Source organism: Monodon monoceros, unplaced genomic scaffold, assembly GCF_005190385.1.
Source record: "Monodon monoceros isolate NGI ecotype Baffin Bay Population unplaced genomic scaffold, NGI_Narwhal_1 Super_Scaffold_15, whole genome shotgun sequence".
Lineage (NCBI taxonomy): Eukaryota > Metazoa > Chordata > Mammalia > Artiodactyla > Monodontidae > Monodon > Monodon monoceros.
Window position 1 is genome coordinate 63,981,144 of NW_021703771.1, and position 27,565 is coordinate 64,008,708.

Below are 27,565 nucleotides of genomic sequence, written 5' to 3' on the forward strand. Positions count from 1 at the left end.
CAACATAACCTAAAGAATTTTTTTTTTCATCTGTGGCCCAGGACACTTTTTTGGTGAAACTAAAAATGGTTCTTCTTTTTTTTCTTTTTTTAAATTTAAGTTGAGATTCAAATTCATAAAAGTAAAAAAGTGGGTTTGAAGCTAGTTCTTCAGTCAAGAAAAAATAATTTTGCCAGTACTATATTCAGAATCCGTACATTCTTGGTTAAGTGAAATAATCTGGATTCAGGAAACACTGAAAATTGCATTGTCATTCAGAGAGCTGATTTCTATGAAAATGTCATTTCATGCCCATTGAAAAAGCACCTATCTGTGATGACTGAAGGCTTGGATGCCACCCCCAACACAAAGTCACCATGGACAGTGTTAGGAGGAATAGACTTGTGGGTTCCCCCAGCAGGCAAATCGTGTGTTGCCCCATTAACCTGATATTCTGGAAGTTTTTGTCCACCTGGCTTTAGAGAACAGCACAGTGCAGGGAGGGGCAAACAGGGTGGACGGCTGGAGGCAGCGTCCCCTCCACCAGACTTGCTCAGCAGAACGGAAGGCCTGCAGTTATTCAGCCCCCGCCCTCCGTCATTAGCGGACTGTGCACCTTAGCGGCCCCTCCTCCCCCTGAAGTGGCTTATTCTTCCCAATCACAAGCATCCTCCCCGAGAGGAGTCTTAATAAACACATTCGCAGGGACATCTAAACCCTTTAGAGGTCCGAGCCCTGCTTCCCTGACGCCCCACCCCTAAATCTCTCTCTTCAGGAAACGCTCACGGACCATGTATTCATCAGGGTTCTCCAGAGAAGCAGAACCAATAGGATGTGAGTGTATATATAGAGAAAGAGATTTGTTATAAGGAATTGGCTCATGCAGTTATGGAGGCTGCCAAGTTCTAAGATCTGCAGCATGAGTCAGTGAGCTGGAGACTAGGAGAGCTAACGGAGTAGTTCCAGTTCAAAGGCAGGGCAGGCTAGAGACCCAGGAAGAGCTGATGTTTCAGTTAAAATACAAAGGCAGGGAAAAGCCAATGTCCCAGTCTGAAGGCTATCAGGTAGGAGGAATTTTCTCTTACTTGCAAGAGGGTCAGCCTTTTTGTTCCACTCAGGCCTTCAACTGATTGGATGAGGCCCATCCACGTTAGAGAGGACAATCTGCTTTAGTCAGTCTCCTGATTTAAATGTTAATCTCATCCAAAAACATCCTAGCAGACATACCCAGGATAACGTTTGGCCAACATTTGGGCACTCTGTGGGCTGGTCAAGTTGGCGTATAAAATTAACCATCACAAACCACTTCTCAGGCAGAGGTCAAGTCCTCAGCTTCTCAGTTCAGTTCCCTAAATACTTACAGGAAGCAATCATGTGCTAGGCACTGTGCTAGCCCTGCGGATAGACATAAAATAAGACACAGCCTCTGCCTTTGGGGTGGATAAGACTGACACATACATAGATGGCGCAGCCTGATTAATTCCTGTTAGCAGAATGACCAGGAGGGGGTGGGGCACAAGGGGAGGCATTTAATTGAGATGCTCTTTCTGCCTCTCAGAGTCCTTTTGCCTTGTTATGGTGGCCACTATCTCTTTGAGATTTCTGAGGATTATTCTCCCAAAAAGGTGGATGTAGTCTCCATCCCTCCTTCAGCCTGTGAAAACCTTTGAAATATAGCACCCAGGGCTCCAGTACCACTCATTTCCCCTTGGTTCACTTAAGGGAATAATCGACATGTAACCACATCACACAGGTTCCAAATTATTCCAAAGTCCTTACAACATCTTGGTCATTCCTGACTCCCTGGAAACCTTACTGAAGTTCTTCCATCAACCTTTATTCCTAAGAATGAAGCTGTCACCCTCAACCATGGACATACAGGCCCCAGAAATGCCCTTCTTTGGAGCAGGATAGCTTGAAGAAAGCAAAAGGAACAAAACTATAAGTGCCTCTTCTTGTGAAGTGTTCATTTTACATCTGAAAGACCTTACTATTGTTGAGAACAATTTCTGGAATCTCTGACCCCTAAAAGAATGGTCACCTAGAACATTTCCTCTCAAAGATACTTTCATTCTTTCCACTGCCAAATAAAATCCACACCGAATTAAGTCTTTTCAACCTAATCATCTAATCACTTTAATAAAATGATGCAGAAAGTTTGGGCTTAAAGTTGCCTCCATGCTGGAAATCAGGCCTGCTCTTGTTACATGGTCTGCCTGTAATAAAACTACAGAAATGTGAAACACCTTAGTGCCTAGGAATGTCTTTGATATCTTCCTTTTTCAAAATCAAATCAGAAAAAATAGGTGTTAGATCCTTATTTGGTTCTCTGTTATACACTTGAGAGCTTGTGCGTGATGCCCATGAAACAAATTTGGGGACCCTAGGAAGGAAAACCACAGCTTAAACGTAGGTGCTGAATTCAGATAAAATAGAGAAGCTGAGTATCTCCACACCTCGGGGTTTATTTTTAAAGGTGTAGATACTCGTCCAGAAAAGCACACAAATTCTCAGCCATAGGAGTGGAAAGTAATGCCTTCTTCTGAGATAATTGTTTTAAAGACCCTTCCACAGGGTCTTGTGTAAGAGGGCTTGTCTGCCAAATCCAGGACCAAATACACACACACACACACACACACACACACACGTATATACATATAGACAGATACATATATAGCTCACTCACTCTATCTATCATCTTGCTGCCCAGTGAGTAGTTAACTCCTGGCCTTGATATGCCTATAGTGTTTACACTGATACTATACAACCACAGTGATGAGTCACAGCCAGAATCATAGTTGTTCTTGACAATGACATATGACATAGTTGTACCTGTCATTTTCACAACTATTTCTGGTCCCTAATTCAGGCAGCCAAGTGTTTTCTGGGAGAAGCACCAGCAATAACTAGGATGTTAGCAATAAGTAAGATCCTAGAGGAAAATTCCTAACATGTGATCCAAGGTCTTGCTTACGGGTCATGGACAGAGCCAAGGCAAAGGCCCAGCAACTCCAAATAATTGTTTTCTTAAAAATGTGCAAAGTTTGCTGCCCCTGTTACTTCATCCAAATTCATCCCTGAAAACGAAGAGAGGATGGTATCTTAACCAAAAAATAGACTCTAAAAATCCTAATAATTAGACGGATAATATAAAATGAGAGAACTCACTGTTTTTAGGTTCAAACACAATTACTGCATCAAATTGATTTCCTAGCCACAGAGAAAATTTTACCTTTAAAAAATAGCTGTTGCTGGAAATTCCTGGCGGTCCAGTGGTTAGGACTCTGCACTGCCACTGCAGGAGGCCCAGGTTCGATCCCTGGTCAGGGAGCTAAGATCCTGCAAGACACTCAGCATAGCCAAAAAGTAAATAAATAAAAAATTTAAAAAGCTGTTGCTGAGCCAGAGATGAAACAAAGCCCCAGTATGAGCAAGCAGGTTCTAGGATAGCCAGGGGGGTCTAGGAGTCCACTCCTTAAGTTTAATGCCTGAGCACTCATGGGGGCCTGTACAAAAAGATGATATCCCAGATAAGGGGGCCTCCCTCGTCTGTGGGATCCACAATCCGATCTGTACCGCTTGGGTTCTCTTAACCTCGGCCAGGCAGGTTGAGTTTCATTTTCATTTCACGCCTGCAACCACGTCTACCTACACAACTACGGGTGTCACCCTGACTGGTTGAAGTTATCATTTCTCCATATAAATTATCAGCACTATAATTTATTTTGAAAGAAGAGAGTGTTCCACGCATAGAAATTATTGTGTCAAAATTCAAAGTAGATTTAAGTATAAGTACGTGCCAGGCCGCTATGTGTCAGCCCCGAACGGGGAAGACAAAGGACATGGCAGAAAGGCTCTGTGGGGCAGCTGTGAAGCGCTCAGGCTCAGGCGCTGGCTGGCTGCATGCAGTTCCAGGACCAGGGCTCTTATACAAAGGCTTCAGGCAGCCATAGGGGACGGCTGCAGGTACAGAATAAAAACTTGTTTTTGCCTGAGTAGAGTAAGGCAAAAGGAGTCTTGCTTATAAATTGGTGTTTTCTTTCAGTCTCCCCCCTACATATCAATGGGTTGCTATAGGTAGTCTTTGACTAGGAAGGGCAGCAGTAGTGGCCATTAATTATCATGTGTCTCAGCACAAACATGGGACCATTGTTCCGTTGCTGGGGTGGACCCTGGGATGCTGCAGGCCGAAGGGGGGGGCTTTCTTTTTTAACGTGCTAAATTATATGGAAGCCACAAGAACAATTAACAAGGCAAAGTAAAGAAAGAATAAGCCATATTTAACGTTGAAACAGATCTAGAAATGGCATGTGAATTACTTCTGACGCTTTTTCACGAGGTAAACAAAGAGGTGAATTTTATAAAGTACTGTGAGCTTTTGCTTCTGGCGCTTAAAAGCAAGATAACTTGTTTGCAATCTGCTGCCTGGTGACAGAGCAGAGCTGAGGCAGAGGCCTGGTCCCAGGCACCTGGGAGGAGCAGCTCAAGAGCAGAATCCCTCTCCTGACTCCAGGCGAACGGGAGCTGCACTGCATTTAGTTTCTCAAGTATCATGCAGTTCCTAGGAAGCAAAAGGTTATTATTTTTTTTAACGTAACATTTAATTTAAGAGAGGCATCAAATTTGTCGAGTGCTTAGTTCATTGTGTCTCAGGGCCACTATGGTTATGGCTGAAGGGCAGAGCTTCTGAACCCTCAGGGAGCTTGGCGCTGACTGGGCAGTTAGACATCCCAGGGCCTGCCCCAAATAACCAAGTCTGCATTTAATCCTCAGGAAAGAAATGTTATAGAAGAGAATCCTCAGGACACAAAATCAAGTCTCAGCAAAAACGGTCCAAATTTTGAGTTGCTGCTTGAGTTGGTAAGCCAATTATCACATAATAAGAATTTTCTATTTGTTTTGCTCCTGACCAAAAAAAAAAAAAAAAAAAAAGCTTCAACCTTTATTCTGGTTTGTTCTTCCTTTTTTCTTGAAAGTTTCTCTTAGGGGGAAGAACCCTCCAAATATAACTGGGGGAAATCCAGCCAGTAGATTTTTCTTTTGAATAAATCCTGGTCTAAAAAGAAGTTGAGGCAAGAGGCTGGACGTGTTACACATCTCGGACGTGTAATATGTGCTACGTGTAACATAGCACAGAGCCATCTCTGTGCTACTCCTTGCTTTTCTGATAGGACACTAGGACGGCATTTAAAGAAGTGGTACGTGGACGTGAAGGTTCACAGGGTTTAACCGACCCATCAGCTATGGTCTGACTTCAAACGCTGAGTATAATCAATATAACTTTTAGGGCTCTGTCTTTCCGTTTAGAAAGGGTAGTAGTGGGTGAAGCAGGTGCAGACAGGCAGAGGCTTGGTCCTGTGCGACAGTAACACAGTGCATGCATGCCGTCTAGCATTTCTGCAACACACATCCACATTTATTATCGCGTTTCAACCACAGAACCCTGTAAGTCAGGTGTTAGAACCCACATTTTGTAGAGGAAGAAGTAAAGTCAGAAAACTTAAAGGATTTCCCTAAGGTCAGACAACAGGCAAAGAGAGAATCTTGAATCCTGCAGTGCGGAGCTCAGCCCCAAGGTTCTTTCCCAGTCACACAACACCCAGGGCCGGTCCGCCTACAGTGAATGGTGCCGCCGTGGACCTCGCCGACTCCGCGCTCCCTCATCCCCAAACCCAACCCCAGGAACCACCAAGGAGGAGGGCATTTACATAGTGCAGTCATTATGATAGAATCTCATCCGGCTATTGGTAATAATACCTGACAATGGTTTTAAGACAACGACAGAAGTTTTGACAACTGAAACCTTAAGTCAAAATGATGCTAAATATTAGATCACTCCAGTATTTTAAAAATATGTAAATACACATAAAATATAATGTGGGCTGTAAGCCAACTGCCAAGTGGGATATAGATGTATTTTTTAACTCATTAGATATGTCTAAATAGGCATTATATACAGACCATGTGTTTGAAAGATAAAACTTAACCAAGAACAGTGCTTATAGTATTTCAAACAGAATGAGTTTTCTGATTTTTCTCTTAAATTACTTTTACATTTTAATTTTAGTTCATGAAATTATGGTTGACATTTCAGGTGAAGATCACATGGCATTACACGTTAGTATTGTCATATTTTATTTGGGGCAGTGTGGGGCAGACCTAGGCCTGGAGGGGAAAGAGGAAATTGTGTTCTAGGAGTTTTAATCTTTCTAGGCTCAAAAGACCATTAGATTTTTAAAACACCATTAGACCATTACATTTTTAAAAATTGAATACTGTAATTGTTTTCTGTTGTAAAGATACTAATTTTACAACTTTTCAAAAGTACAAATATAAGGAAAGGAATTACCTAGTCCCAGTAAGGAAAATTAATTTCTCCATACATAAACATAGCACAGTTAATATCAGGATGTGGGATTTCTTTACACCAGTGTATGGCTTTTCCCTCTGCAATACAAAATAAAACAGGACTATTTTTATTTCTATGATATATAGAAAATACGGACCACCTGGCAACCTAATTACCCAGGAGTGGCGGGTTCACAGGTACTTTTCCCTAAACATGGAAAGAAGAGCCTGAGTTTCGGTGGAAACTGGTGGAAGGTCTTCGGTGGACGACCACCTGACTCAACCTGCATCCTCACTTCCCATCTCCTCCTTTCCTGTCAAATCTGAACCGCTCAGTGTCAAGACAAAAGGATTTGATAAAAGCCCTGCCCTAAACGACTGACCACAAATTTATTTTTTAAGTTTATAGGTTGTCACTAGCCAATATTTCATGGCCACGCTTTCCTCATATTGCAGGTGGTTTCTAGATGACTTGAGAGACAGACTACAGGAATGGGGCCCAGCTCACTGCGTGGGAGAAATATTCATAAAGTTTGGAAGCCAGTTGAACATATACGCCAATTTCTTCAACAATTACCCTGTTATTCTGAAAACTATGGAGAAGGTAAAAGATTGAGTGACCATCCAGGCACTTATTAGCCCTTCTGAGCTTGAGAGGAAGTTTCATGTGTAACCCGAAGGACTAGAATTACCAGGAAAGACTTCTTCTCTACTCTTGGCTTCCAGATCTTCTCTGGTTTACTGTGAGCTCCTTGAGGACGGGGACCCTGACTTACCTAATTTTGTGTCGCTATGGGCTGGCACAGTGCTTGACCCAGCAGCGCCCTGGAACTGGTTGTGGGACTGAACTAATCCTCATGCAAAAAGCCAGACTCCCACCTGTCCCAGTTACCCTGGGGCTCGGTTACAGGAACATGCTTCACAATGAGACAGAAGCAAGACTGTTAACCCTGATTCCATGCTGCCACTACAGGCCTGGGTGGCCTGGGCGAGTCCAGCTCTCTCATGGAGAAAAGGAATTCATAATCCACACATTGGAATAAAAACATTCAATGTGTGAAATCTCACAATGAAATAAGGAGTTCCTTTGTCTTACATTCCCGAGCGAGTGCATTATAAACAGTTGTCCCTGTTGTGACTCCTGCCATACACTGTCTGAGCGGGAATATGCAGCTCCCGTCTATGCCCCTTGCTGCTCTTGTTGGGAGTCTGATGGAGAGTAGGATACCTCTCTTCCCTCCTCAGTTTACATCAAAAGGGTAGCAGGAGAGGCACCCTGTGACGTGGCGGTGCACTCTGCCACGGTCCCCACGTCCAGTGTGGCCGTGTCCACCTGTCTGCACTGAGGCCCTGAAGGGAAAGCCCGGGGCTGGGGAGTCTCTGGACAATTCCTGACCTCAGGCATTGCCCTTTGCTGTCCTCTTCCTGCCCCACCTGGGGAGTTTAAACACTGCAGGACAACTCGATTATGTGAAAGTTGCATGAATAAAGCAATTTCATAGAACTGACATTTAGGACAAGAATTGGAACAAAGCATCATATATTATTACAGGCAAATTTGTGCCAACATTTTTATAGTTATGGATAATAATGTATCTACTTCACTAGCATGGGGGTGAATATAAGTAAGCACGCAATAAATGTTAGCTCTTAACATTTCTGAAATCAGTGATTATTTGACTTCTAGAAATTAGCATTACTTCCATCTGAGAAAAATGAGGTAACTTCCTGGGGGCTGTAATGGTGATGAATAATACATTTTAAAACAGATATTAAGTATAGTGGAGCACCTTTTTAATGTTGCTGTGGAAAACATGCTTAACAGCAGTATTACAGGTGAACCCATTAATAGTCTCTTACTATTAGGAAATAACCTTTATTGTGTGACAGGCACTTTACAGATAGGATTCGCCCCCTCCCCACTCACTGCAAGGTTAGATATGATATCCATGAGAAAACTGAGGCTCAGAGAAGTTAAGTAACTTGACAAAGTCACATAGAATTAGATAGAATTAAATTAGAATTCTAATTCTAATCCAGGCCTACCTGCACACAAAGCCCATTTTCAGTTTTCTATACTTATTAAGTTCAATGAATAGGGTTAGGTTTATGGTATAATTCAAACACTATACTTAGGATATCAGTAAGCACCTATAGTGTTAATAACACTGTGATTAGATGTAGATGTTGCCTTTTTGCTTTTGAGTGCTTCACAGATGGTGCTCGCCTGGTGGAACTGAATGCTTCAAAACTGTCTTATAGAGATTTGACAATATAATGCTCACCTTTAGTGCAGAGAAATGATACCAGCACTCCGAGCTTTCCTGAAGAGGCATGATAAGACCATTGTTACAAAGATGCTGAGGTAAGCTCTGAGGGAGAGCACAGCCGGGGCACCCCAAGTATGGGCGTTCTCTGGCCGTCAGAAAGAGACCAGGGCTCTCTTGTCTGTGCCTCATACAGCCTTCCAGAGCTGCTTTTGCACCCATCCCGAAGGTCTGAAGAATATATTCATCTTCTCTACGCTCTGAGGCTTCACACTTCTGCAGAACATGTTGACCACGGGACTTGACCACTGCAATTGAAGTAATCAAGAAATACAAAGGTTGCATAGATCAGGTTGGCTGCTGCTAAGAGCCTGTGTCCTTTAAAAATGTTACAGTGCTTTTGTATACTCTACCTCAAAGATCCTGAAATACCTTATCCTCCTGGGGTATTCTTTACTTCAAAGTCTTTCATCCTTTTAATGTGAAATCATTGTATTCAGTGATTTTGAGCACAGAGGGCACCTATTCTAAACCAAATCACATGAGACAATGTTTTCAGATACCTGTAGAAGTACAATAAAATCTTTATTAATATAAAAGTTTAAAAAATGGAGTATTTGGGTGATTTTTCTAGATAACTAAAAGAAAAGAAAAAGAGTAAAACCCTTTGTTTCTGAATGTACTTTTTCATGTATTAATTAACTTTCCTGCCTAAGTAAGTACAGCTATATTCTGCAGGAATTCAGCATCCTGGAGTACGGTACTATCATTCTGAAAATATCACTGTGACGTGCACAGTGCATGGGAGTCTGGGCTGAACGTAAATAACAGCTCATTATGCCCAGAAGAAATTTTTGAATACAGTGTTGTCGCTAGCCTCATTGTTTTAAAACATATTGGGTACAGGAAATGGAGATTCTCATAATAGTTTATGAAAATACCGTGCCCTTATCAAGCGCCATAAAATATTTTAATCTATTTTTTATGTATAAAAATATCACAATTTCATTTTCCCTAAAATCACTTTGTTTTCTAGTTGAAGCAGAACATCAATATGAAAGATCAGCTGTCAGACATAGAGAGAATCATCTGTGGGTGCCCGGTATGTATTCTGATGCACTTGCTCCATCTCAGGCTCATGAATTATAACCTCAAGTCACTGGCAAAAATGAGACATACAGATTTTGATTCAGCTAACATCCATTGAGTGCCTGCTGTGTGCCAGGGGCTGCCAAGCTCTCATATTCCACATCCCTGTTATTGGCAAGGATGCTAGATGAGAAGAGGCACAAGTGGTCTTGACCCCATCCCATAACTTCTCTGCAGTCTTAGCACCTTTCTTGGGACTACTGTGATCATGACCCCCTTTGAGGAATGGGGCCGTGTCTTTACTGTTTTATATCTCCCTGCACATAGTATCTGGTGCAGGATTCTGCCCACTGAGGACATCGGCGGGAATCCTAGAAGTCCTCTGCTGGCTATCTGTTACCTACGGAATATCATCTGGTCCCATTCTACCCTCCTTCTCACTGCCTCGCCTACCACCTTATGATCAAACCACATAAATCTACTCACAGTTCTCTAATAACGTGAGCCTCTCTTCACACATTTGTGCCTTGCCCATGCTCTTCCTTCTCAGAAATTGCCTTCTTTTTCTACTCCACTGGATAAACTCCTATTCATCCTTTTAAGATCCATTTCAATCTTCGTCAGCTTTGTAAAGTATCCCACAACATCTCCAGTGTGAGCTGCCCCTTCCTAGGTATTCTGCAGCACCCTGAAGGTCTCTGCCACGTTTTCCTTCAGTCCTTTATTCACAAGATTGGGAGCTCCATCAGGTATGAACTATGATTTACGTGTCTTCTAGTATTCAGCATATACTAGGAGTTCAATATATGAATTATATTGAATTAAAGTATCAGTTGACTGGAAGTGTTATTGTTATTTGCTCAAACTGGGGAAGCAAGGTGGAGTTGTTTGGGCCTAATTTAGATCTGCACATTTTGATAGGGAAAGAGGTGGAGTTGATTGGATTACAGAAAATCCAAAATCTTGGAACTCACAGAGCCCACAGAACTTTACCTTTGGATCACTATATACATCAAGTGATCATCTCCATGGCTAGATCAGTAAAAGGGCCTGACTTCTTAATTTGTAACATTTCATTCACCTCCTTTTCTCCATAGATCCCTTCTGACTCACCCCACCTCCACCTTATTTTTGATGCTAGGAAAGCATTTATAATAAAACAATGTTTTCAATAGTTTAAAAATTAGACTACACCCTCAAATATAGTTTTCACTGTTTCACAAACAATGCTTTTTCATAACTGAACTGAGTTCTACTCAACACTTACATCTTCTGGGATATAAAATGGTTCTTCAGTAGTGGAAATTATTTTCTAAAAATTTATATATTTCTAATTTTGTTTTTTATTTCATAGACTCTATCAGAAGTAAACAGATATCTGATTAGGGTCCAAGATGTAGCCCAACTTCACTGCTGTGATGAGGAACTAATTTTCTCTTTAAGGTAAATATCTAACTATCCTATGGCTGTGACTGTGTCATATTTATCTTGTACCCAGAATCCAGTACGCCTGTCATATTGTAAATTTACGATAAGTCTTTGTGTTGAACTAAAAAGTTACACACACACCCCTCTCTGAGACGAAGTAAGGTGTTTTATCACCTTACTCGCATACCAGGCAGCTACTGGGTAGAATGGAAGAAACTAAATTGTCATTGCCGGGACCACTAACTCCACTGAAAGAGGAATTCTGAAGTTTGGTCACTTTCCTATTGAGAGGAGAGCCAAGTGTTGCCGGGTATCACATGGATGATCTGCTCAACTCTGAGAAAGAGAAGACCAGTTGATTATCCGCAGTTAGTTACTGAGGTCAGTATTCAGAAGGTCTCACCCTAAGACCACCATGGTATTGAGGTCTCACATATCTAGTTTGTACAGTGCTCACAGTATAAGAGCTATTGTGACGAGAGGGTGCTAGCATTCCCTTTCCTCCTTTAGAACAAGGATGGGCAACCTTTTTCTGTAAAGGGGCAGATGGTAAGTATTCTAGGTCTTTCTTGCTGAATGATCTCTGTGGCAACTACCTAACTTTGCTGTTGTAGCACAAAAGCAGCTACCTAAATACAGTACATAATGAATAATACAATCTTCAAAAACAATACAATACCTAAGTGAATGAGTGTAGCTGTGTTCCAATAAAACTTTATTTACAGAAGACAAGGGGTGGGGCCATAGTTTTTCAATTCCTGCTTTAGAAACTTGTTTGCCAATCTATGTTTTCAGTATTAATGGCAAAGATGATAACTCAACAAAGAGCAACCAAATGGAGAGGAATTAACTGCAATAAAAGAAATGAAAATTGGTTTGCCTGTTATTTCAATGAATATTTCAGTGAATGTTTCCCAAAGGCCCAGGGCAGGGTGGTGGCAGTGGCAGGGGAGGGGGGAGGTTGGAAGAAACCAGTCCCTTCCAGTCCCTTCACCTCATCCCCACCTGGAGTGGATATTAAATGAAAATCAAATCACACAGTTGTGTCACTTTTCTCATTGTCATGGTGTTTTTGTTTTGTTTTGTTGTTTTTGGTCAGTAGCAATAGAAATGAGCTACAATGGTAGAAGGAAACTAGCTGTCAAGCCAGCAATTCTAAACGCACTGGTGTAGTAGGAGACATGCTAGGGATTATTCCAGTTTTTATTATTAGAATTTATTTTACCTTCATATATTCATTCTCAAACACTCTTGCTTTATGTAAGTCCAAGTTTCTGACTTATATAATTTACCTTTTCTCTGAATAACTTCTTTTAACATTTCTTGCTAGGTAGGTAGATCTGTTGGCAATGAATTCCCTCAATGAATTCCCTCCCTTTGTCTGAGAATGTCTTTATTTCTCCTTCACTTCTCTTTTTAGATTTTTTTTAAAAATGTGGACCATTTTTAAAGCCTTTATTGAATTTGTTACAATATTGCTTATATTTTATGGTTTTTTTGTTTTTGCTGTGAGGCATGTGGGATCTTAGCTCCCCAACCAGGGATCAAACCTGCACCCCCTGCATTGGAAAGTGAAGTCTTAACCACTGGACCGCCAGGAGGAAGTCCCTCTCCTTCACTTTTTTTTTTTTTTTGCGGTACGTGGGCCTCTCACTGTTGTGGCCTCTCCCTTTGCGGAGCACAGGCTCTGGACACGCAGGCTCAGCGGCCATGGCTCACGGGCCCAGCTGCTCTGCAGCACGTGGGATCTTCCTGGACCGGGGCACGAACCTGTGTCCCCTGCATCAGCAGGCAGACTCTCAACCACTGCGCCACCAGGGAAGCCCCTCCTTCACTTTTTTAAAAAAAATTAATTTTTGGCTGCGTTGGGTCTTCGCTGCTGGGTGCAGGCTCTCTCTAGTTGCGGTGAGTGGAGGCTACTCTTTGTTGCAGTGCGCAGGCTTCTCACTGCAGTGGCTTCTCTTGTTGTGGAGCACGGGCTCTAGGCACATGGGCTTCAGTAGTTGCGGTGCGTGGGCTCAGTAGCTGTGGCTCACGGGCTCTAGAGCGCAGGCTCAGTAGTTGTGGCACACAGGCTTAGTTGCTCTGCGGCATGTGGGATCTTCCTGAACCAGGGCTCGAACCCATATCTCCTGCATTGGCAGGCGGATTCTTAACCATTGCACCACCAGGGAAGTCCCCTCTCCTTCACTTTTGAAGGATACTTTTTCTGGCTACAGAATTCTAGTTTGGTGGGTTTTTTCTTTCAACGCTTACTTCACTCCCCTCGCTTCTTGCTTGCATGGTTTCCAAAGAGACATCCAGTGTAATCGTTACCTTTGTTCCCCTATAAGAAAGATGTTTCATTTTGTTTTGTTTTTCATTGTTGTCTCTGGATACTTTCAAGATTTTATCTTTCTCTTTGATTTTCTCGAACTTGTATGTGATATGTATAGATTTGGGGGGATTTATCCTTCTTGGTATTCTCTAAGCTTCCTGGACCTATGGTTTAGTGCTTGTCAATAATTTTGGAAAATTCTCAGCCATTATTACTTCAACTATTTCTTCTGTTTCATCCTTTTTCTTCTCCATCTGATATTCCCATTAGACATTTCTACACCCATTGTAATTGTCCCACATCTTTTGGATATTCTGCTCCCTTCTTTTTTACTCTTCTGTTTTCTTTCTATTGATGTAGTTCAGGCTCACTGATCCTCCCCTTGGCTATGTCCAGTCTGCTGAGGAGCCCAGCAAAGGCATTATTCATTTCTATTATGGTGTTTTTGATTTCTAGAATTTTTTAGTTCTTTCTTGGAATTTCCATCTCTCTGTTTATATTACCCATCTGTACTTACATGTTGTCCACTTTTTCCATTAGAGTTCTTAACTTAGCTTATCTTAGTTATTTTAAACTCCCTGGTCTGATAATTCTAACAACATTTCTACCATATCCGAGTTTGGTTCTGCTGCTTGCCATGTCTTATCAGACTGTGTTTTCCTGCCTCTTAGCATGCCTTATAATTTTTTTGTTGAAAGCTAGACATGATGTATTGGATAAAAGGAATGAGGTCAATAGGTCTTTAGTATGAAGTTTTACATTTATCTGGCTAAATGGTAGCCTGTATTTACCATTTGTTGTAGCTGTGGTGTCAGAGGCTAAAATTTTCATTTTTGTCTCCCCTGTTGTCTTTGGGTTTTCCTAGATATTCCTTAAATAGGATTTGAACCTTGCAGTCCTTTTCAGCTATAATACCTTGTTATTATAAGTCCTGTTGATGTGGTAGGAAGATGTGAGGGGAAGGGAAGAGTTGTATGTCCTATCATTAGGTCTCAGGTTTTTAGTGAGACTGTAGCCCTGGGCTATGACCTTTACAAGTGTCTATCAGCTTTTTTACTTTTATTATTTTATTATTATTATTATTGTTAGTCACCTCTAAGATGAGACAGGACGGTTAGAGGTAGCTGTGGGATTGGGTATTTCCCTTTCCTCATCTTGGTTAGATTCTGGTAAAATTGTTTCCCTTGAAGGCAGGCCTTTGTTAAGAGAATAGAATAGGACTCTGTGGGCATGTTTCAAATGGTTACTTTCTCCCTCTCCATGGGAAGAATGAGGGTATTTTTCTGAGTTTCACAGTGAGAAGCTGGTGAGGTTCCTGGAGGTAAAACTCCTGCAAGTTTTAAACTCATGCAAGGGTGCGGGGGTGTGGTGTGGGCCAGTGCTAGGCCTCCAGGAATTCGTAATCTCTTGAACTAGTTCACACTCAGGCTCTAGCAATTAGTCAACTACCCTTTAATATTCTTACCCGATGCTGGCTGCAACAGCAGTTTCTGCTTTCAGTAAGCTGTGATTCTACGTATCAGCTTGTCTCTTCAGCTTTGGGGTCGTAATCTACTTTATAACCTCACTTCTTCGATGGATCTAAGAAGAATTGTTGACTCTGAGTTTTCAGCTTCCTTTTTGTCGTGCGATGCAAGTGATGACTTCCAAGCTCTTTACACGTCCAATCGGAAGTCTCAAATATTAGAATTTAGACTTCTGCTTTAGTATTTGGACAACAGTACATTTGAGAGTTTCAGGAAAACAGGAATACTACATTATTTCACACTCTAATTACAAGGTACATTTATGTTTAAGTAGGCACTATCTCAGTGATTTGCCAAGCAATAAATACAAATGTAATTTTACATTAATATTTAAATTAAGTAAATGCAAAAAAGGTTCATATTCCAAAAGTTATCACAGAACATTTAGGCTGAAACCTTGTTTTCTGTCATTTTAGGAAGTCATATGAAACCCAAGAAATGACATTCCCATGATTTCTATCAGGGATTTCTACTTAGAAGAAAGTCTGCTTATATTTTTGCACACAGTGCCAACTCACATGAGTGTAAAGCTTTATAGTTTACCACATATTTTAACTTCTCTCATTTGATATACTCTTTACAATCATTTGGTGAGGAAGGTAGGAATGGAACCATGTTATGCGTGGGGAATCTGGACTTGAGTAACTTGTCTGAGGTCACATTACTAGTAAGTGCTTGTTTAGAATTCAAAACCAGGTCTCAGTGTTCTATCCACTGATTAGACCAGCAGGTGGAAAGATGAACTGAGACTTCCTCATAATAAACTCACCAACACAGCAAAAAGTACTAAACAAATTACCAATAAACAAGAGCAGCGACACAAAAAGAGCAAGTAAATATTTGTACTATAAATGAAAAAATTTGCTCTGGGGTAGAGATGAAGTCGCAGTCCTTTTAGAGTTAGGGAATCTGGAGGCATTTTTCCCTCTCTGGATACAGCCTTCAGAGTTCTGGGTTTGTTAAGCTTTTATAATACATTATGTACCTTGGAATTTTTATATTACTGTTTTTTTCAGAAACACCAATTTTCATCTATGTGACTTTAAGCTTGCTGATTTTTAGCATTTTTGTTTATTTTTGTTCTCCTTCTAATGGGGGTGTCGCCAAAGATGCAAAAGTGGAGCCCTCTAAGACTGGTGAATACAGGCATGGCTTTAAATCACCAAATAGAGCCATCCACTTCTCAGACCCCCGAGTCCTCTTGAGGAAGAACACTACTACACTACCGAGCATGCATACTGTTAACATTCCTTTTGGCTTACCCAAAGGGACCTAGAGTCATTTACCAGGGCAACTAGGCACTGGGGAAAGAGAAATACCCAGACTTCTCAGGGATACTGGACTCTGGCTCTGAATTGATTTTTATCCTGGCAACCCAAGAAGCCACAATGATCCACCATTCAGAGTTTTGGCTCAGGTCCGCTCACAGAACCAATGACCTACTGTTGTCTGTTCATGCCAAAGTTGTGCTCTGAAAATTACTTTCAAAGTTTTATGTATTTATGGAAGTTGGGTACTTTGTCTCTTGGTCTGGCTAATGTAGTAATTAAACAACAAAACACTTCTTGAATGGTGTTAAGAATTTAAACTATGGTTGGCTGACTCACTGAGCCTATTTGTGAATTAGCAAAGAAATCCTATCCAAGTTCAAGGAAAGAACTCTAACCTTGGAGTTGGTTCCTTTGAATGTGAGCAGAAGCAGCTTTATGAAACCCTAGTAGGATCCAGAGCTCCCATTTCAGTTGCTCCATCATGTCGGTATGAAGGGCAAAATTACTTGTTTTTACACGTGCAGAAGAACTAAGTTTTTTAAAAAAGATTCTGTTGTTTTTTGTCTTTGGATGAAAATTACTGGAGATCTTGGGGGGGGTGTAAATGGCTTTCGGAAAGCTTTATTGTAGGTAAAATTCATTTATATATAATTTAAATAGCACTTTCCTAATCAGATTAAAATAATAAAAACCTCTTTGTGCGTTTATCTTTCCCTTCTCATGTCCTCAGATTACAAGTGGCCTCAACTCCAAGCTCAAGTTAATGTGCCTGCTCCTTCCCTCCTCTGGGCCATCCACCCAACCAGTCCAAGTGGGTCACAAAACTAGAATTCTCCTTCATTTACCTCTACTTTCAATGCTGTCCCTTCCACAGGAAAAAAACAAACATCTGTTTATCAAGCAAACACCCCTTTCAAAGCTACTTCTTCAAAACACTCTTGTAGGCACATTCCCTGGTCATTCAGATAGAACGGCAAAGTTTTATTATAGCTTTGAACATTTTTCTAAAATGATATCATGATTCTTATCAGTAGTAAAAATATTGCCAAAAAAGGGTCAAGAATATGGGTGAAGTTCTTCTGCCTATTTAAAGTGGCCATTCACCATATACAGCCCACCACACACCGATTTAAACACACCCCATCTTTCTTGATTCCCCTCTCCCTCATCCCTAGCTCTATGTGCTCCATTATTCTCAGAATAACCTATCAAATTGATCTAGAACATTATTTCTTATAAACTATGAGTAAATATGAAGCATCCCACTCCTTCCAGCCTAAATAATCACAGAGGTGGGAAGGAAATGTTTGAAAAAGGAAGTTAGCTCCAGTGGTTGGATGACCACTGCACTTCTATCTATCCGCACACCTAACGTGACCTGTATTTCCTAACACGCTCCAAAGAGCTGAACCTGAAGTATAGCACTCCTTAAAAATGTTTAACTCCCGATCTAGTCCTCTGCCTACGTCACACACATGACTAATAAATAAACAACTTAAGTGCCTCACTAGTCAAAGTGTGGTTGGCATATCAGCATCACCCAGGAGCTGTTAGAAATGCAGAATCTCAGGCTAGTCTAGCTCTACCGAATCAGAATTTGCATCTTAATAAAATCTCTGGGTAATTCAGATGCACATTAAAGTTTGTACTATATATGTCAGAACCATTATAATACAAAGTGGATTCTAAATGTGAATTATAGCAGCTTTTATTGAGAACAACCTGGAAGTCTTTGATAAAAATATATATGCCATTTGGCCAGTCAACCCTACCCTTGGGAATCCTGATAGAAATAACAGCACATGTAAGGAATTTGTTTATATGTAAGGAAATCGATTTATCCCAACATTGCTCACAGTGGCAATTAAGAAAGAACAAATGAAAGGAGGAAGACAGAGAGGGAGGGAAGGAGGGAAGAAAGAGACCTGAGCTTGTCAACAAAGCAAATGCCCATCAAACGGGGAAGAGTCGGATAAATCATGGTTCATCCACACTATTAAGTATCACTTAGTCATTAAAAAGAACTTGAAGTGATTTCCATTGATGAGAAAATCAAGAAAAAATTCTCGAATAATACTTGAAACAATGGCACCCTACCTGTAAATAGATGTATATACAGGTACATCTGTGAGTGACTACCTGGGCAGGTTAAAGAAAAGTGGAAAGATGTGCACTAGGGTGACCTGAGTGGAGGGAGGAGTGAGCCAAGCAAAAAGAAAAAGTGAAACAAGAGAACAGTACACGAAAAAAGCTGATAGTATATTCTGATGTTACTTTAGCATTGCTGTAAAACTTTATGTGGATCTAAATCAACAACTTTAAAATTAAACAAAGACGATGAAGATAAAAAATAAGAGAATTCCTCTGAATAAGCCAGTAAATTGACTCACTTCCTCACAGTAGCTTCCTGTGGGTTGCTTGATGCTTCTCAGCAAAACATATTTTTTTTCAGTCATCCTCCATCAAAATAATGAGCTTGCTGTACTTGGCCATTCCTGGTGGGGGGTGAAGATGGGGGGGGCTCGGTGGGGCTCCCCGAAGCTCCTCCCTAGCACATCACTTGATGCTGCATTGAGTACTGACATGAGATAACCCATACTAGAGTACAGTGAAACCTACTAAACACTGTGACCTGGGTCCACCAACAGAAGATACTAGATGGAGGTTAGGGACACAATATTTTGCCTGCTGATAAACATGCCTACCGTTGACCATGGTAGCAACCCCTGTGGAAATGAAGAGCTACTTAATTCCAGCTTTTCATACTTATCAATTTTCCTCCAATCAAAATTAGAAAAATCCCTATTTCCTATTTAGTGAATGCTTTTCTTTCCCCTGCTTCCTACTTAAGACACCTTGCACCTTACTGATTCTTGTGCTTTTTTCTAACCCAACGTGTTACCCTTAAAGATGAAACCAAACCAAATGAAAACGTATTTTCCCCAGATTGCCTAAATACATCAACACGAAATGAAATACCAACCTTCTGACAAAAGTTTAAAAACACAGCTTTAACCTGATTCATGTCATAAAGTTGGGAAAGTGCAGTGTTCATTCTTCCTGCATTGATTGGATACTTGTCCAATGGATAAGCTCAAACCATTTCACCAGGAACCTTGAGGCCCACCCACATGACTGGTCTGAGAGACAGAGGGACTATTCACACCAGGAGGAAAATATACAGAGAACTTCAATAAGCCATTCAAAAGGTCTGAGGTAGGGAAGAACCTTGACTATCAGCTTATGAGCGTAAAGATGGTGAACTGTGTAACAAAACACGTATGTACAACTTCTAAAACTGCTCCTTCTCTTTTTAAACCCAGGCTCTACGAACATACCTGTGATCTCAGTCTTTTCCTCTTCAACGATGCACTGCTTGTTTCTAGTGGGGGCACATCTCGTACTCCGTTTGAAAGGACTTCAAAATCAACCTACCAGTTCATTGCATCAGTGGCCCTTCACAGACTACTCATCGAAGATATTCCAGATTCCAAATGTATGTATTCTTTTCCTCCCAAGAGTTAAATACCTTTAGAAAGCTACATTATATAAAACATATTAACTATTAAAATAGAGAAGCAGGACAAGAACTAGAATTTGACAGCTTGCAAATAATTTCCCAAATACTTCTAGGGTCTCATTAATGTAAACTTTCATCTACCTCTAAAATAGCAAAAGAAAAAAAAAAAAATGGCATTATCAGACACACACCCTAGACATTAAGAAAACAGCTTTCAAAAATCACAAAGGGGGCTTCCCTGGTGGCGCAATGGTTGAGAATCTGCCTGCTAATGCAGGGGACACGGGTTCGAGCCCCGGTCCGGGAAGATCCCACGTGCCGTGGAGCAACTAGGCCCGTGAGCCACAACTACTGAGCCTGCGCGTCTGGAGCCCGTGCTCCGCAACAAGAGAGGCCGCGAGAGTGACAGGCCTGCGCACCGTGATGAAGAGTGGCCCCCGCTTGCCACAACTAGAGAAAGCCCTCGCACAGAAACGAAGACCCAACACAGCAAAAATAAATAAATTAATAAAACTCCTACCCCCAACATCTTAAAAAAAAAAAAATCACAAAGGGAAACCACCCTACATCATTGTGAAGGATTCTTTGAAGTAGTCTGACAGGAGAGCTGGAGTCCTTAACCATTACTCTATTTTGCTTGAGGATGTTACAATTTTAGGTTTTTATCTATTATTTTTCCATTCTACTAGGACTAAGTGATTTTTGCAGATCTGACTGTACCTCTTCTTCCGTAAATTCATATTTAAGAGTTCTTCTATAAAGGATCGATTTGTAAAGGGTATTTAATAACAAACATTTCATTCATAATAATCTCAACAGAAATATCATTTGTTACAAAAAGAAATCCTACTTAAACCTACTGTACCTATTTTTAGTTTTTATCTTACATTCTACTTCCCAATCTTAAAAGGATCCGTATCTCTTTCCTATATTTCTGTTAGGCCAGGCAATCTGAATGTAACACCTCTCATTCCAATATTCTTCACTGCATGTGAAGGTAGAACTTAAGGTTAAAGCCAGAACCAAGATCTTAGAGAAGGAATTTATCTAAAAAGGTCTGCTTCCCATTAGCTTCAGCTCCATTTAAAATCTGAGGATGAGAAAAAATGAATACTAAATGTGGGAATAAATATTTCACCTAGAAGACAAACTCAGCTAAGAAGGGTTAACCATAACATGTATGACATGTCTCCTTTCACCTCCCCTTAATCAGTTATGCTATATGTCAGAACATCATAATGTTAGCTAAAAGTGGGCATTCAGCTAAGTCACTGGCTTAATTCTGTCCTGGCCTCATACCAAGATGGCCTAGGTCTAGCTCTCAGCATTTCTTATCTACAGTTAACTCTTAGTAAAGACCTTTACTGGTTCCAGTACCTTCTGGAATTAAAGAACATTGCATCGTCTATCACTTAGTCTTTAAAAATAATTGCTAATTATAATTAAACAATTATAATGTAAAGATAAGACTATTTTAGACTATATTTGAATAATTCAGTAATTTAGGAAGTTATTTTCTAAACTGGATTTGTATTTGTTTGAATCTTTTTAATTTTCAAAAAATTCTTCAAGATGACTTGAATTTTAAAACATTTTCTCCTTTTGATTTTTACCTGCAAAGACTAATTAGTGTACCTCAAATGTTTTTTTTTATAGATATCAAGGAATGCATTTATTCTTCAAGGTCCAAAGCATGAATGGATTTGTGCTACAGAAGTTGAGGATGATAAATTCCTGTGGTTGTCAGTACTCCAAAATGCCATCGAAAGTAGTATGGAAAAGTGAGACAGGACTTAAAACACTGGGAGTTCCAACCTGCCCTGGCAAAGACAGACAGCATGTTATTTTCTGTTCCAGAAGATCCAGTAAGGAGCAGAATGATTATTTGTCATGGATGATGGGAGGATGAACTAGGATGACCCATAAAGCTCTTCCTAACTTTTAAACTTCATCATCTATGCTCAATTATGTGAAATGCACAGTAAGAAAAATTTGAGTACGATATTTTGAACCACTTCTTTTGGTAGTTATTTTTCATGAACAGTATTATTTAGAGTAATCTGACCGACAGAACCTAAGACTGAATAAGGATATTGGGTATTTAAAGTTTTGTTTTCTGATCTAATGAAAAATAAAGTCATAATGAAAAGTGTTTCTTAAATGATCAGAGAAATGTCTTTATCTGTTGGTGATTTACCAATTATCTTTAACATTTTCATGAAATAGTTATGGATTTAAAAAATATGTATAAGAAATATAACTGGGGGCTTCCCTGGTGGCGCAGTGGTTGAGTGTCCGCCTGCTGATGCAGGGGACACGGGTTTGTGCCCCGGTCCGGGAAGATCCCACATGCCGCGGAGCAGCTGGGCCCATGAGCCATGGCCGCTGAGCCAGCGCGTCCAGAGCCTGTGCTCCGCAGCGGGAGAGGCCACAGCAGTGAGAGGCCCGCATACCGCAAGAAAAAAAAAAAAAAGAAATATAACTGGTACTTTATTTAAAAACTTGTCACATATATCCTTAATATAAATGTACTCCTCCAGGGAGCATTAAAAATATACCACTATACAGTACTAAAAATTTTTCTGTAACTTTTAAGTGGTCTTTTTTTGCAAAATTAAATTCTTAGACCTTCCAAATAAAAAGATTAAAAAATTTGTTACACTGTTAAATTAGAAGGCTGTTTGGCAGGGGGTGTGGGGAGGTACCTTTTAAAAAACAAAACTTGCCTGTAATGGAATTTTGCTGAGTAAAAAAATGAAGAAATTAAGACAACTGTTTTAAAACAGAGAAAAATAAAAATAGGTATTGAGTAGTTTTCTGGGCGCTTAAAGCCTTCATTTAATTATTTAATAAACTGAAGCTATAACCTGTTAGCCACTTTGAAACTTTAGCTGATATATGCAGTAGTAAAAATATTTTTACTTAATAATGGTAGATAAAGTTGTATTAATCTAGGAAGCTTTTGGTTGTCAGTCTCCTTTTTGCTTCACATTCTCCTTTAAGGAAATGAAATTTACTAGTACAGTCTAGGATTGTGAACTAGGCTATTTTAAACATTTTCTTCTTTCAACAAAATACAAATTCCTTCTAATTCTTATAAATTTAAACTCTTGTTAAAAAATGTACAAAAGTTAAAATACTGTTTTTATTAGTGTAAAATCACACTTTTGATTCTTTTATGATATATCCATGCAGCTTAACATCTATGATGCCACACACAGAAGAAAACGTTAAAGGAATATCTGCTGTTAGTCAGCAATAAATGCAAACTTACAAATGTGATCAAAATGAAAATATCATCTAATACAAAACAAATCCTGAGACGCTACATTATCCTGAATAGGACAAACTTCAGAAACCCTTTGTTAACAGGAAAAACCTCTCTCTATGGCAAAAGAATGAGTAACAAGATAGCTCAAGATAAACTAGAAATCTTAAGGAATTTCCATTTATTCTGTGAATAATTAAGGTCCTCAGAAATTTTAAAACATATTACTTGAAAAAACTTGTAGAGGCTGATGAGCATAAGCTTCTAATTGAGAGTTAAGTACATAAATCATGCAAAAAGTGGTGATGTTTGCAAATGGACAGTACTTACGTTGTTTGTGGTGTCAACACTTTCCCTTTGCTTCTAGGGGACAATTTAAAAAGGCCTGTCTTCACAGTTAATTTGTAAGTTTACATGACTGCTGTGGAATTAAAATCTCACACACAAGCAAGTTTAAGTCACAGGTGAAACTGATCAAATTTTCACAAGGAAAACAAAATCTGCCCCCCAAGTTGATGTGGAAAAGTCTGAAAGTACCATGTGACTCTTGAAGAATGTTAATTATGGCAGAGCTTATGGTTAACGAATGCCTTATACCATATAGTTCTTTCAAATCAAAAATTAAATAGGAAACGCATTTTAAAGATTTTTGGATTCTTTGTTAAGTACTAAACCTAAAGACAAACTGACAGTTTATTTAATTTTGTCTCCTTTTGTAAATATTTCTGAGTCTGTGCTCGAGGTGTAAATGAGAAGCCCGTTCTGTAAATCCAAGCAGTGAGCGGTTCTGGCCACATAAGTATAATGGACCAATGTTATGTACTCCTAACGCTACGGAGCAACAAGGGTGGGCTGTGCCAACAAACACAACATACCCTCCACGAAGTCATCCTGACCCTTTTATTGTTGCAATTAAAAAATAAAAGGTACTTAAATACAATGGTGAACACATAGGGCGAAACAGAATCATAAAATTTAATGTTGAATTAAGCAGTGAGCTGAACGTTTGGGTCTCCAAATTGGCTTTGAACCCAAAACCGCTTAAAAATGGGTATGTTCACAGTTAACGGCAATTGGCTTATAGGTGAGAGAATGGTCGAAGCTGTTCCAGTTGAACTTCCAGGGAAATTCTCTCCTCAAGAACATCCTGAAAAAGATGCAAAGCCAAGTTACGTTTCAACATGTATAAAAATGAAGGCACATCTAACAGCAGCTCTGCATTCAGTAAAACAATTTAAATTTGTTAAGAAGAGGAAGGACAACTTCATATTTTAAAAGGATACTTTACTTTAGAGATGTAGTTTCTTTATATGTATGTAATGTTAAAATGTGATCTTAATTAAATCTTTATTTCTTAAGTCAGGGTAATAAAATGTTTTTTGTTTCATTATCAGAAAAGCCAATATTTGCAAATGATAGTTACTGATGCATGAATTTTGCATGACGCCTACCCCCTGTAGTAACCGTAGATGAATCAGTTAACACAGATTCTTTCCCCTGGTGATTACATCTGGTCATAACGACTCCTGAACCACCTTTTGAGTTTCAGTTTCACAATGAATAAATGTATTTTGTAATCAGAATTTCTAATTACTGTTGATTTTGAGCAGACTTTTCAGATAGCCCACAACTTCTAATTCATCCATTTTCCTTTTTTCTTTTTCTCTATCATACTAATAGTATAGTGTTTTAACCAGGATGACCTCTTCCTATTTGGTACCATACTTCCTATTTTCTGTCCTCAGAGATAATGAGAAAAGTGATTTTTAAAATAGCTCCTATATACATGTTGCTATGATTTTTCTTAGTTCTTCAGAAAAACATGCATTAATAAAACTTTCATCTTCGAGGTATGGTACTAGCAAGCCTGTCATGAGTTTTACATTCTTCCTTTACAGTGGACCAAATTCATAATCATAGAACAGCTATGAATATATTCTTTGATCAGAGAGTTATACAAGAATATTATTCCTTTAACATACATTTATCAAATGCCTAACATGTGCGAGGTTTTGGGGACAGAGACAAGATAGTTACAAATCTATCTAGGACAGTCTCAGTTTATCTCTCATGTCCTGGCCTATTAACACATCTCTCTCTTTTCTCTCAAAAGTACCTTGGTTTGGGGACTTCCCTGGTGGTCCAGTGGTTAAGACTCCGTCTTGCAGTACAGGGGACACCGGTTCAATCCCTGATTGGGAAACTAAGATCCCACATGCTGCGGGGCAATTAAGCCCGTGTGCCGCAACTAGAGAGCCCACGTGCCACAACTACAGAGCCCATGTGCTCTGGAGCCCACACGCTACAGCTAGAGAAGTCTGTGCACCACAACAAAGCGAGGTGCCCGCACGCTGCTACAAAAGATTCCGCATGCTGCAACTAAGACCGACGCAGCCAGAAAAAAAAAAAAAAAAATGTACCTTGGTTTGAACATTATATGGTCACCCTAAACAGAAATGATCATGGTTTACCCTCAACAAGTTCAGTTTTACTAGGACAGAGAGACAAATGTGCCATAGATATGGACAATGTGATAAAGGCTAGATAAGGAATATGAAAAGAATGTTATGGGACTCAATAACTCTGTATTCATTTTACATTTCAATGGATTCTTTCCTCATCTTTGTGGTTTACAACCTTGCTACTCAAAGTGGAGCCAAAAGTCCAGCAGCATCTTCAGCACCTGGAAGCTTATTAGAAATTGCAGAATTCTCAGGTCCCACTCCATACCTGATATAAATCAAAATTTTCATTTTAACATGACCCCTAATTAAGCATATATACATTAAGGTTTGAGAACCACTGGTTTATAAGACATGAATGCTTAATAATGTTGATGAGTCATAAATGATTCTGGCTGTTAGCTTTTTTTGTAGGGATTCAAAGAAATCATGGTTAGTAGTAAGTAAGAAAAACAAACTCATTCCTCTCAAGTACAGATGACAGGAGTACACACTGGCGCTAAGCACCATTTCTATTTAAGGCTTGTCTTTTCTACTTTAGAGATGATCTAAATTGCCCCCATCCCTCATCTTTAGACCTGTTTAAGTCATTTTAATAGAATCTGAGTTGTCTTTGATAAAAGAGTAAATTAACAATACTCAAATCATTTTAGAATTAGAGTGTAGAGAGCCACACATGTGATACTGGAGGTATCCGAGGTCACAACATTTCTGCTCTTGGGTCTCATTATGAAAGTTAAACATTTTAGGAATATGATGCCTTATATACATGTACGATAAGGCAATCATACCAGAATTGAGTACAGGAAATTCTTTTTACTATTAAAGGACTCAAAGGCATATAAAACACTTCAGATCTACACCTCTCTTGCTACGTGTAAAGTTTCATACTAGCGTTAAGAATTGCTGGATCTCCTCCAAGTTCCAGTTCAACACTAAGAGGCTCTGAGTCCATGGAACTTCCCAAATAAAGATTCAGAAACTACATTACCTTTAATTGTTGCTGCAATTCACTATTCAATCTGGCCAAAACTGTGTTGGTTTCCTTATTGCGTCTAATTGACGCCTGAATAGCTTTCTTATCTTTTCCAACAGACCTGAGAAGATAAAAAAAATTACCTTCATTTTTTATCTTTAAATTCTCTCCATTCTTCCCTGATCTCTAAACCCAGAACGCAGAGGAAGCATCTTTGCCTTGTTAGCATAGCTCAACCTCACTTGCTCAGTTTTAATGCTCCACCAAAAGTATCTAAGCTTCAGAGGCTTAATTATTGTAGTTGTTGTTTTAATGATTATTCTGTACAATCACCTGAGTTTAAGTCAGTCTAGAGCAAGCATCAGCAAACTTTTTCTGTAAATGGTCAGACAGTTAAGTATTTTAAGCTTTGCAGGCCATACCATTTGTGCTGAATGTTCTTCTTTTTTTTGTATCTTTTCTTTTTCTCTTCTCTTTTTTACAAAAATGTAAAAGCCCATTCTTAGCTCACGGGCCTTACAAAAACAGGCCATGGGCTGACTTTGGCCCATGAGCCCTCGTCTGCCAATTCCTGGTCTACAACTACCATAGTTAAAACATCAGTGTTACTGTGCACTGTAATTTTTTTTAAAGGTTAAGATTTTTTTAAAAAAATTTTATTATATTTTATTTTTGGCTGCGTTGGGTCTTTGTTGCTGTGCCTGGGCTTTCTCTGCTTGCAGTGAGCGGGGGCTACACTTCGTTGTGGTGCATGGGCTTCTCAGTGCAGTGGCTTCCCCTATTGCGGACCACGGGCTCTACGTACGCAGGCTTCAGTAGTTGTGGCTCGCGGGCTCTAGAGCGAAGGCTCAGTAGTTGTGGCGCACGGGGTTAGTTGCTCCGCGGCATGTGGGATCTTCCCAGACCAGGGATTGAACTCGTGTCTCCCGCGTTGGCAGGCGCATTCTTAACCACTGCGCCAGCACAGAAGTCCCTGTGCACTATAATTTTTAAAGTCTGCTCCAGGATTTGCAATAGAGTGTAAAAATGGAATTGGAATTGAACTTAAAAATAGAAGGGAAAAAAGTGGGAAGAATATTCTACCCGCTCAAAAATGAGAAAACTCTCAAAGAGG

General features: G+C 39.9%; 2 protein-coding genes and 1 non-coding gene across 11 annotated transcripts in view; 2 read left to right on the forward strand and 1 right to left on the reverse strand.

Moving 5' to 3' along the window:
- ECT2L (epithelial cell transforming 2 like) overlaps positions 1 to 21,530 on the forward strand; it is a 61,694-nt gene extending 40,164 nt beyond the window's left edge. The window contains 10 exon segments of the mRNA XM_029223540.1: positions 4,769 to 4,839; positions 6,784 to 6,931; positions 8,619 to 8,692; positions 8,791 to 8,888; positions 8,891 to 8,946; positions 9,631 to 9,696; positions 11,038 to 11,126; positions 19,549 to 19,721; positions 20,687 to 20,691; positions 21,402 to 21,530. Of these exon segments, the coding sequence (XP_029079373.1) occupies positions 4,769 to 4,839; positions 6,784 to 6,931; positions 8,619 to 8,692; positions 8,791 to 8,888; positions 8,891 to 8,946; positions 9,631 to 9,696; positions 11,038 to 11,126; positions 19,549 to 19,721; positions 20,687 to 20,691; positions 21,402 to 21,530 (909 nt within the window).
- Positions 3,238 to 3,310, forward strand: TRNAG-GCC. The gene has a single exon. It is a non-coding gene; the product is annotated as a tRNA-Gly (tRNA).
- Positions 21,531 to 22,890: 1,360 nt separating the features above from the next.
- REPS1 (RALBP1 associated Eps domain containing 1) overlaps positions 22,891 to 27,565 on the reverse strand; it is a 74,333-nt gene continuing 69,658 nt past the window's right edge. For 6 of the 9 annotated variants that reach the window (XM_029223685.1, XM_029223691.1, XM_029223687.1 and 3 more), the window contains 2 exons: positions 26,467 to 26,572; positions 22,891 to 24,160 (listed from right to left, as the gene is read on the reverse strand). In XM_029223685.1, coding sequence (XP_029079518.1) covers positions 24,092 to 24,160; positions 26,467 to 26,572 — 175 coding nt within the window. In that variant the 3' untranslated portion in view covers positions 22,891 to 24,091. The remainder of the gene's footprint in view (positions 24,161 to 26,466; positions 26,573 to 27,565) is intronic. The other 3 variants (XM_029223690.1, XM_029223684.1, XM_029223686.1) reach the window with 3 other exon arrangements.